The 12,054-nt window shown below is 35.2% G+C and overlaps 1 protein-coding gene across 1 annotated transcript in view; it reads right to left on the reverse strand.

Annotated features, from left to right (window-relative positions):
• Positions 1-443: 443 nt before the first annotated feature.
• PAWR (pro-apoptotic WT1 regulator) overlaps positions 444-12,054 on the reverse strand; it is a 72,353-nt gene continuing 60,742 nt past the window's right edge. Inside the window, exons 5-7 of the mRNA XM_041465610.1 lie at positions 8,945-9,092; positions 7,519-7,623; positions 444-3,006 (exon numbers count right to left, since the gene is read on the reverse strand). Of these exons, the coding sequence (XP_041321544.1) occupies positions 2,920-3,006; positions 7,519-7,623; positions 8,945-9,092 (340 nt within the window). The 3' untranslated portion in view covers positions 444-2,919. The remainder of the gene's footprint in view (positions 3,007-7,518; positions 7,624-8,944; positions 9,093-12,054) is intronic.

A 12,054-nucleotide genomic window follows, 5' to 3' on the forward strand; every position in this document is an offset into this window, starting at 1 on the left:
CTGATTATCCACTTGTTTTCTTTGTGTAGTCTGCAGCTATGAGTGAAAAGGAGATTGCCCTTAACAAGTCTGCTTGTGAGGGAGAACGCTTACTTTCACAGAGCTTTAGAAGTTAAAGCAACTCACTTTCTGTAGAAACAACATTGTAACATTCTTGCTTTTCCTGGAGGCTTATACTTCTGCTTTGAAGTGGAGAAAAGATCATTTCTATCTAATTGATGGAAGAATACTCACTATTACCTGAAGCAAAAAAGTACAGTGTAAATACAGATTTCTCTCTTGTGCGTCTGCATATGCATACACACTTCCAAGCTCCAATGTGAAAGCAAAACTCATTTCAGCAGTTCAGATTGGGAATGACACACTACAGAGGACAAATCTAGTTAGAATTTTAGAGAGACAGTATTAATTCTCCTTTAAAGACAGTAAGTACTCAGCCTGGATTAAAAAGAATTTTGTTTTATTTGAACAAAGGCAAACAATCTTTATTATAAAACATGTATCTTTCACCTGCAGCAGAAGAATCTCAAAATCATTTTTATAATCTGATAACAAGTATCACCACAACTAGTCAATGTTCAAAACTAAAATGGATATTCAGTTACTCACAGGTTAACGATGTGTCAATTTTTTAAACACATAAAATGGATATGTTCTAAAAATCACTCTGCATTATGATTGAGACTGTTTTCAGACAAAAACTCAACTACCACAAGTTTTCCAGAGCAGAAAAATCACAACTAGCCCTGAACAAGAACAGTTACATTAGAAATCCAGAAATTCTGCCAAATACTTCTGTCAGTTTTATGTACAAGTTAAAAAAACCTAATTCTGGCATTACTGCCACCAAGAAGAGGTAATGTGAAGACAAGTAACTCTTGTTTATGCTCTTTGTTGCTGTTTTTCTTTGGTTTAAAATATACATGAAACATCTCATTTGCTACTTCATACTGTTATCTGTGTGTACTGCAGCATGTTTAATATGATGCCCTTAACAACGCTCCAATATGTTTGACAGCCCATGCAGCACATGGGTACGTGTGTTCCCTACCTAGTACACTGAGAAGGAAATCACATGTTCTTCCAGAGAAAGTTTCATATTTATTCAAAAGGCATACATCTCAACTGACTTCATTATGTCTTTAAATGTTCAATTTCATGGAACTTAGAAATTAAGGGACCTCTTATTGTTTCAGTAATATTACAAGCAATACTCCTTGGTGTACTTTGAATTGTAATTCAAAGGGCTTATACAAACCCCCTGTACCATTTAACCCCCTGAGAAAAGGTTTTAAACGGTGTTCCATGGAATCTCATCCACTGTGAAGGAAAACACTGAGGCATCCTGGACTGCAAGTGTCTTAAAAAACACTTTAAAGTTCTGAGAAGTTTTTCCTCATTAGAAAGCACAAATGCAAAATAATCTACCTTATACCCAAAACAATCCAAAATGTAACAATAATAGCTGGAATTTGAAATTTAAGAAACACTGTCATTAAATGGACATTATGAAAACAACTGGCAAATCTGAAAAGACAATTATCATCTATATTTCACATATATATATTAATATAACGATACTGTTATACTGTTATATTAAAGTTGCTTTTAAGTTTTAAGGTAAAAAAAACTGTATGTATGTAACTTTCTGACACCAAAATTGGCCACAAAAATCCTGGACCCTTTGAAATGTTTTAATTTTTAGTGTCTTTCCTCAAAGGGTATGTGCTTTTAATCTGACCAGGAATGAAAAATGTGCTGCATTAAGATGAAATAAAGTACAAATAAGCTTTAGTCTAAATGCTAACTGAGGTCTGTGATTAAACTCTAAGGAAAATTTTGTCAGCTATCATGTTACAGAAGAATCACACACAGTCATAACTGGATTGTAACATCTAACAGGCACTTTTCAAACAACTTGTTAGTTTAAAATCAAGGATAAAAATGGGATTTGTATACCATTTGATGTTTCAAAAAGGCACAAATCACTAGTATGCCCCTCTACTTTGTCACATAAAAAAATTTCACTCAGCTTAAAAAAAAAATCCAAAAACTTGTATGGGTTATGATCACTACAAATTTTAGGATGACAAGAAGTGTCTTTGCCAAAATGAAAGCTCCAGGCTTTGTTTGAATTCTCAACACAGCAAACTAACTGATTGCAAACTTGCATTTCATTGCTAAAGCAAAAGCCATAAAATAAACTGCAGTGCACAACTTCAGTGTAATTCTAAGAACTTATTCATGCTGATACGAGAGGTGATTTATTTGGCTTTGTGGTGTTTTGCGTTTGTTTGTAGTTTTTTAGTAAAACCGTCCCCTTCTGACAGAATACTGTTAAATACGGAAAAAAATCATTGCTACTCTCTTCTACTGTCAATCTTTCAGACACAGTAAAAAACCTCAACATACAAGAGTTCTAGAGCAAATCATCAATCTGCAAAATGTTATACATCAGTAATAAGGCATCCACTTTACAGCTATTTGAACAAAAAAGGAAGCATTTCCCAAAATACATATTTTGAATCTGTGTAAACAAAGCTCATATGTATTGCTTCCATTCATTTCAAAAATATACACCCACATAGACTGAAAATTATTTTGATGCTATGAATTTTAGGTTACTGTGATTTATGCAGCTGTAATCTGAAGATACAAAATCCAAATATTTTTGAACTTAAAATTTTGAAACATGTTGAAAATTTTAATCATGCTTATGTGAAAAGAAAGCTAAAATACACCCTGAAATTTCATTGAACAAAGGAGAAAGCACTATGAAAATAAACATTCATCTGGTTTCCTAACAATAAATACAAAGACAGTTATTATAAGATACTGCAACACAGGAAATATTACTATATTGACCTTAGTGTTCAATCAGTAGTTTTTCAAATCTTTCCTCATTGATGTCTGAATCTTCTACCTTGTCAGCTGTCCAACAACTTTTAAGAGGGTTTTGTTTTCTTGCTTCAATTGTTCATTTTCGTCTTCTATATCATCTAGATCCTGTACAAGAAAAAAAGAAAAATAAACACTTCTCAGGATGGAAATACAAACTCTCAATTAGTAGCAGCAGAAATTTAGTATCTTAGCTCTGAAATGAGGAAGCTGGCATAGGGAAGAATTAGTGTTACAGTAGGTACCCTTAGAACTGTTAAACCAGCCTGTTTCAAAATGTTACTATAATTACAAAACATTAATATTATATTCCTAAGCACCTTAAATAGAAACATGTTCAAATCAAAGCTACAGCAGGAATGAATGCATAAAGAAACCAAAATAGAATGGGGGGGATTATTTTTCTGGCATATACAGTGTTATTGTACAGCTCCTGTTCCTGCTTCCCTGATTGCTTGTCTACAACTATGGCTCTCATGTACACATATCACTGATTGTTATTGCAAGAAGGCCTGTTTTGTGTATTAAGTATCAAAATTTTCAGAAAAAGACATGCCAGTCCACTTTTTTTCTATAGAAAAAAAAACAAGGACTTCATACCTTCTGTCTGAAGTGCTAATGGAAGAACAGACACCGCGCACACAGCAGTAATGGGTGCTCAAAATAGATTGCTTTCACAGTGTTTGAAAATGTGTTTGACACACACAAATGTTTGTGTCTTTTCCACTAATTAACATTTTGTCCAGTTCCCATTTCACTTCTTCACTCCTAACAAGTTTTTTCAAGCCTTTAAAGTGAGAATCAGTAATAATGACTGCTTAATACAAACAATACTTCAATAAATGTAATTTTCATGTACAAAAATCACATGCAAGAAACAGAATGTGAATTAGAAAAGAATGAAGATACAGAAGAGTAATGTCAAGGGCAGGATTTTAAGGAGAAAAATGAAAGGCAGGCAAAGGAAAACGAACCAGAATTCTCACTGGACATCCTATGTGTTTTTTGATTCAAGTCTGCCAAATTGTCCTCTTGCCTTAAGTAGTAAAAAGAAGGTTTTCTCTCTCTTGATCCTTTAAGTTGTTAGGCAGAGTTTGACATACAAAACCCAGGTTCTTATTTGTTTCTCAGTGAGGTCATTCCAGAAGTGCACAATAGATATTATCTGTTCAATGGGTATAATGATTTTTAAAAACCTCTTCAGTTTGCCAAGCTAAAATCCACACCTCAATACCTCTGCAATTCATCCCTTTATTGTTTTAGAGAGTGGAATCAAGAAATCACTAGCAGAAATTCCTCTTTGCCTCACAGAAGTAAAGCTGCATCACAGTATGAATCAATTCCAGAAGAAGCATTTGACCACTCCAACATAACGGATAGAAGTGACTTAAACACCTAAACAGGGTAAGTTTTGGTGGACAGATGCTATAAATACAATTTAGTATAAACAAATACACTTTATAATCTATTTTGTGCAATTTAAATAAATAGATGGAAGGGACAACACATTTTCAACAAAACGGTATCTTTTTAGTTTGGTAAACATAAAACTTGTACTACAATGTTCAAACTTGTTGATCTAGCCATCAGACACCTCAATTAAAGCTTACCTAAAAGCCTCCTTTTTAAAAATCTAGTATAATTTACTCAAAATAAAATATTACAAGTTTTTGAAATATTTATGCTGTAAAAATAACATTCCAGAAATTACTACATGTAAAAGTTTCTTGAATATAAGCCAGGAAAAATAACTGCTGCACTTTAAGTATCTACAGAAATAATGGGTTGAGAGATGGAAGGGATTCTGCCACTCTTGAAATTTAAAGCTTCTTATTCAAAATTATAACACTAATTCATGCTTATTAGCAAAAAAAGATGCAATAGCAGGAAAGCCTGAACTTCACATACCAAAAGAACTTATAAGTTCACAATTGACATTAATTGGACTGTAAATCCTCACTGACAGACTCTCTCCAAACACACTTTTAACTACACTGACATCTTAGTAAGGTCACAGATGACTAAGCACAAACTAATTGACAGCTGAACTTTGCCTACAAAGTATTCAAACATTTTGAGATGCTTTTCAGACATTTAAGGTTTTTATGAAGCAATTGCCCCTTTCTTACAAAGAACATGGCAGACATACTTTTAATGTCTAATGTACTGAGAGAATGCTGTTTATAGGAGAAAGCCTTTTCTGTTCCTCAATATAAATGCAGCTCATATCCTTTAAGTATCTCTGTGATGTACTGACTAAGCTCAGTAAAATGATAATGCACATTAAATAAATACACTTATTTAAAATGAGAAAAATTCTACAAAGAAGTTCTCATGATTCTTGGAAAAAGTTTTTCAAATGCAAAACAAGGTCTTTGCCAATCAGAGATGCATCTGTAGTTATGAACTGACTAAAACTTCTAGAAAGAGCATTTACTAAATACAGACTGAGAAGTCAGAAAGAGACAAAATAAAATGGCCTTTTAAGAAGTTATCTAGGGTTTCTGATGTGGTATTCTTCCCATACCTGTGGATGTCAACATCCAATAACTGTGTATTTTGATGAACACAAAAGCTGGAGGAAAACCATGAATGTGTAGATGGTCAAATTCAGAGACCTCTATTTAGGCTGCCTACCAGCAAAATCTTTTAAGACGACCTCTGCATAGACTCTCTAAATAAAGTTCAATCGTCAGGACATCCTTTCATCTGAACAGAAGGCTGAAGATCGCAGCTGTTCTTCCATGAAAAGCATCCAATACTGGTGCTAGGACAATCCATCAAATGGATGTTTAAGTGCTGCCTCTCATGTTCTCAGTTATGATAATAAACCTGAGGCAAATACAACTGACATATTAATTTCCATAACTTTCTAAGAATGATGTGATATTTCTGCAGCTTTTCTTAATTTTTCAAACCTTTTCTATTTCTGAATCCACATGGATAGCCAATATAAAAGCAATCAAATTCAAGAGTTAATAAACAGGAAAGTGAAATTGTATTTGTGTTAATGGAAGCATCACTTGAGACATGAGTTCAAGAAGACAAATAACTATGCTGGTCATAAAATCAAAAGTCAGCTTTTTCATCATTAAGAAAAGCCCAAGAGACACAGACATAAGTAACTTGCACTCTATTGAGCAAACTGACAATATTAAAGGTATAAAAATGCTGACCTAACGGACCAAAAAAATCCCTTCTCTTCTGTGTTTAAAAGTATCTACCTAGGGAGCTTTGTAGATCTCATGGAAAGGCAAAATTTTAGTCAATATATAAAGAAGTTGGTTTTGAAATTACTTTATTCAGTTTATGTTTATGTTTGGTTAACATAAAACTTGTATTATAATGTTCAAACTTGTGATTGCAGAAATTGCCCTTGTACTTAACACAGGCAATGCACAGACAGTGCCTAACTTTACTATGGATGTTCAAAGACAGTTTCTAGTTAAGACACTTGATGGATTTCATTTAGGACATCATACTTCAAGTACAGCCAAAAAAAATAACATTGCTTCTGGAACATCAGACCTCTCAAAAAGCTGTGGTCCTAAACACCAATATTTCAGTCATTTAGGTTCTTTCAGTTTGTTCTTTCCAACCTTTGAGTCAGGAAATCAGATGTGACCAACATCTATTAAATGGATGTCTATTAAATGGATGTCTATTAATCTATTAAAGCTATTAAATAGCTTTGCCATTCATTATGCAGAAGGAATGAACACCTGACTCAACTGTAGTAAGGCCAGTAAGCTTAGACGTGACAGATTCTTTGCAGAATGAAAGAACTGCATGAAGAGCAATGCCTCAGTTAAAACAGAAATCTCTCTCAAACAGACACCACCTCATTTATCCTACAGATTAACTTCCAACTTTCTCCATATAAAAGCCAAAATACGTGTTTCAGAATAACCTCATCTCTTAATTTTCTAGGTTAGTTTGCAAACTTCTGAACGCTGTCCTCCTTTGCTATTAATGAAAAGCTGCAAAATGTAGGTGTGACACTATTCATGCAGTTATTGCCTCCCTTCACTGATGGATTCACCAGAGCCCTCTATCTCTAGTACATCAGGATTCCACATCTCAGCCAGGAAGTGCAGGATGAGGTCAATAATCCAGGCTATGGAAGAATTCCTGTTTGCTCTTAAAACTGGAGCATTTATCAACTTTAAAACTTCTCATCCTGTCCCATTTCCAAGCATGTCTCTCTCTCTCTTCTACCCCTCTTCTCCTGCCTTCACACCTTGCCTGGTGATGTTACTGGTGATCATGCCTCCTGCCCTCTGTCTTATTCTGCCTTTACTTGGGATCAACAATAAACTGTATGAGAATATCTGTCAAAATATAAAAAGTTTTTGGTTTTATAACCTTGCTTTATAAACACGTAGAACAACAAGGAATTGACCAGCCTTAGGGAAGTTACTCATGACAAATACAATTCACCTTAGAAAGAAAATACAACTTACTGACATACCTCTTGAAAAGCTACACAGATACAAAAAAACCCCTCAATTAATTCTTTTCTGACCTTGCCCAATGGATGCGGTGCCTGGAGAATACAACAGAGAATTCAGACACTTTTATTTCCTCTTTATAGAGCCATGTAAGAATGTATTTGCTTACTCTGTTTAATAAATCAATTTCTTCTTTCAGCTTTCCAATTAGTTCCTCTTTGTCCTGTGCCATCTTCATTAATCTTGCATTTTCCTGTCTTTCTTTTGCAAGTTCCTATAACCAGAATACATAATGAAGTTGGAAATGTAAATTCTTTTTTTAAGAGACAGTTTTTTAAGCTAACACTGTCTAAAACAAAGAAAGAAGAACACACATACACACACTTATCTATAATTCCTTTCCTACAGCAAGTCAAACCCACATCTTCAAGCCCTTTTACACTTCAAGGAGCTAAAGAATCATCTCTAAGAATATTTTACAACAGCAAATCTGTTTGGTATCTCATTCAAGTGATAATGTTTTAATTTATATTTAACTTAAGCTTGAACACCGAATTGGACAGAGGCCCAAAACAGAAGAAGTAAAGCATCAGCTCCCAAATTGTTGTTGGTTGGATTTTCTGTTGTTGGTTTTTTGTAATACCATTAACAAGAAATGAAGACTCACTTTTAAATCTGTGGGCTTGAATGTGAGAAAGAATTAACATGTTCATTAGGAAAGAAGGTGCTTAAATCTTCTTCTATTTTTTTTTTTTACTGGCAATTAAAGTATTTCAAAAAGAAGATGATTTAGAAGGGAGGATTATGGTGCACTTTACTCAAATGAAGGCTCCTCAAGTCTTAAATCAAAAATAGTATTTTCAACAAAATACATGTTATTTTCCCCCTTTCCAAAAAAAGACCTATTCAAATTGTGTTAACTTAGTAACTTTCACCCATATGATTCAAGAATATTTGTTAAGTTACCCACAAAAAATCCACTTCAGAGGAAGACAGAGAAGCCAGTAATAGATTACACAGATGAAATTATTTAGCAAAATACTGGCTTAGGTGAAAAGCTCAGCTTTAACATTATTACGTTTTCCCAAAACTGTTTTTATTAAATCAGTGTGAAACAATACAAACCATTCAAAATATGTATTTTGAATGTTCACAGCTCTAACAAACAACTGGTTAGCAATTAAATTTTACAATACTTCGGTATACTAAAAAAAACAAACCAACAAGTAGACCAGAAACCAGCTTGTAACCTTGTGAACAGCCAGTGAGCTCCTTCTTCCCCCATGATATTTGCTCTGTGCTGGTGTGTCACGAGGTACATAGGAGAAGCACACAGAGCACTGCTGGCTTTCTAAGTGTATTATCTTTGCCTTAACTATTTCTCACTTCTATACCAAATGAAAACTAAACATCTGTGATTTGAATGTTCACATTCTTCTCAGTCAGTCTGACTCTTCATATGTTTTCATAGACATAACTGTCTGTACTTCTACATTTTACATCACTTCTATGTATTTCACCTGCAGATTTCCCCACGGAATTTCAAAAGTACTTTATTTCAGATGTATGCCACAGAAAGGTTAGTTAGTACTTACCCTTTCAAGTTCCTCAATCCTCTTTTCCAAAGAGTTACTTGGTAGAGAGCTGCCAGAAGAATTTGCATCTCTGCTGTATCTGCCGTAAGCTGTCCTCTCTGTTCGGGAATATCTATTTGGAGCATCGTCTTCTGGAGCATTAGCTGTACTGTGAAAGGCAGAGCAAAGCAGACACCTATTTACACATTTAACAAAATGGAAATGAGAGCAGTCACAGAAGAGCTTTCCAAAGCAGTCAGTAGGTCAGTCTAATAAACTACAGAGAACATGTTTCACAGCTCTTGTGTGGCTGAGAACTCACTAAATTCACTGCCTCAGGGATCCAAATACTTGGATAATGCAGCTTTCATCACATGGGCAATACACTATAAACACATACTTATTCTATTTTTCAGGTTTCATTAACTGTGCACATTGAAAGCCAAGCTAAATAACTTTATTTCAAGAACTAAAGTGCAGAACAGAGTTTAAAACAATCATCTTTTTAACTAGATGAAAACATAAGGGATGGAAAAAAAAGAACAGGTCCAAAACATAAGAATATTGACTAACTTTTTGGGAACTATAGGTTTGGCCTGTAAGGGAATGGAAAGTAAACTGAAGTGAGAAAGTGATGCGACCCAACAAACCAATTTTATGCCATCTCCAGATATTTTACTTCAGAACTTTGGTACACAGGAGTTTGTCAGAACTGGCTGACGCTCACTCCTTAAGTGGTCCCTTGGGACCACTTGGTCTAGATTGTGTCTATTTATTAAAAATCAGTCATGGAATCAACAGATAAGCACTGCAAGTGCACATAAGCTAGTTTTTTAAAAAAGCATGCAGGTTCTCCATTATTACTGGTATGTACCAGTACTAATTTAAAAATACGTATGACAAGTCAAGCATTTTCAGTCACAAAACTAACAGTATCCTTCCCACAGTAATGTTACTCACCTTCAATGAAGATTCTAATGAATAACTAAGAACAACAGAATAGAGTGCCCTGAGAGCAGGCAAAGAGACACCCCCTCTCCAATTCACCAAAATAATTACACTTCTTAGACTTAAAATATACAGACAAATTGCCAAAACAAAACCAAAAACAGATACTCAAAAGCCATCTGGAGATGATCCTCAATAATCAGCTCTAGGTGGCCCTGCTTGAGCAGGGGACTGGACAGGATTTCCCCCAGAGGTCCCTTCCAACATCAACCAGCCGGTGATTCTGCAAAATCACACAGCTGAAGTATGTATACACTGGTGTTCTAGACCACTTAGGAAAAGAATGAAAAGAACTACGAGCATCCCTACAACATTTCATTTAAAACACAGAAGAGTATATGATTAATGTGTTCATTTAAGAAGTTTGAATTTCATAACTCTAGAAAACCCCTGCTGACAACGTGCAGATTTAGATGGATACAGTGCAAATCAAAAGCAGGAGTATCTGGCAAAGGGATGTCTTTTCGTGGATATAAATATTCTTTTGCTCCAGTATGTGTGAAGTTTCCAAGACACACTGACACAATTGTAAGGAATTTTGTAGCTTAATGTTATTACCATATTTAGCACTGTTTATTCTTCATCCAGAAGATTTTTTATAAAACATTTCTTGGACCGGATATGCATGTTGCAACACAAGACAAATATTTAAACTTAACTCTATAAATTCTAGATTATTGAGTTTCTTAAAGACATGTAGTTTTGTGCTGTTAATGTCTCAAGGAGAGACCACACAAAAAAATGTCTCAACTTTTCATCATTTAAAAATGAATACTTTTGCCACCATACTGGAGTATTTAAACTCAGCTCCAGTGAGTGATATTGGCAGACAAAGATTAGAAGAAAGAACACCTGGAAAGGGAGGGTTTCATTAATAAAGAAAATGCTTTAATTTTCAGGGGTTTTTTTCCTGACACTCACCTATTTCCTCACCTAATTTCCTCACCTATTTCACTGGGCAGCAGACCCTACTAAACACATTACTTCTCATTGTAGGAAAGTACGAAGTACATATCATGGAGGCTTCTAGGAAACAGGATTTTAAAAAAACATTTAAGAAGGCATCAGTCCATAACCTAACACAAAGGATATGACAGATAAAAAGTTAATTATTTTGGTTGTTATAACCAATGGCTAGTAAACAGTAATGGCAAAAAAGTACTACCTATGACACAACTTTCACAAAGTTGTGAAACAAAGAAACATCTTTCACAAAGAATGGAACTTATGAAGTGACATTGCATCTGAAGACTTAAGTGTTAAATGAGAAAGAAACGCAGAATCAGAATATGCTAAATTGGAAGGGACCCATCAGGATCATTTAAGTCCAACTGTTGGACCTGTCACATGTGCCTGAGAACATTGTTCAAATACTTCTTGAACTCAAGATAGGCTTGGTGCTGTGACCACTATCCTGAGAAACCTAGTCCAGTGCCCAACCACCCTCTGGCTGGAAAACTTCTTGATACCCAACCTAAACCTCTCCTGACTCAGCTTTATGCCCCTCCCTCGAGTCCTGTCATGGATCACACGTGTCAAGGTATCTGTACCTGACCCTCCTCTCTCCCTCACAAGGAAGCTGTAACTGCAACGAGGCCTCAGCTCAGTCTCCCCTTCTCCAGGCTGAACACACCAAGTGACCTCAGCCATTCCTCAAAGGCCTCCTGCTCCAGTCCCTTCACCATCCTTGCTGCTCTCTACTGAATGTTCTCTAAGAGCTTAATGTCTATTCTATATTGTGGCACCCAAACCTGACCCAGCACCCAGTGCAGAGCAGAGCAGGACAATCGCCCCCTTACCTGGCTGATGATGCTGTGCCTGAAGTCCCCCAGGATCCCTTCCACAACGATGACTAGAAAAACAGTATCACTGAACTTTGTGTCTTTACTAAGAGGAAACACCTATGAACCACCCTCAACAAAGATACTGTCTGTGGAAGTATACAAGTACATTATGTTTATATATAAAAATGCACAAATATAAATATATTTTACAAGGCTTTTTTTTCTGGCTACACTTAAAACAAAACAAAAAAAATAGCAAGATCAGCTTGACTCCTCTTAAAAAGAAAGAGGAATTTTGGTTTGATGTTCCTAGTTATTTCCTAATAACTAGGAATGATG

The sequence above is a fragment of the Pyrgilauda ruficollis genome, unplaced genomic scaffold, assembly GCF_017590135.1.
Source record: "Pyrgilauda ruficollis isolate IOZ18807 unplaced genomic scaffold, ASM1759013v1 scaffold19, whole genome shotgun sequence".
NCBI classification, from domain to species: Eukaryota; Metazoa; Chordata; class Aves; order Passeriformes; family Passeridae; genus Pyrgilauda; species Pyrgilauda ruficollis.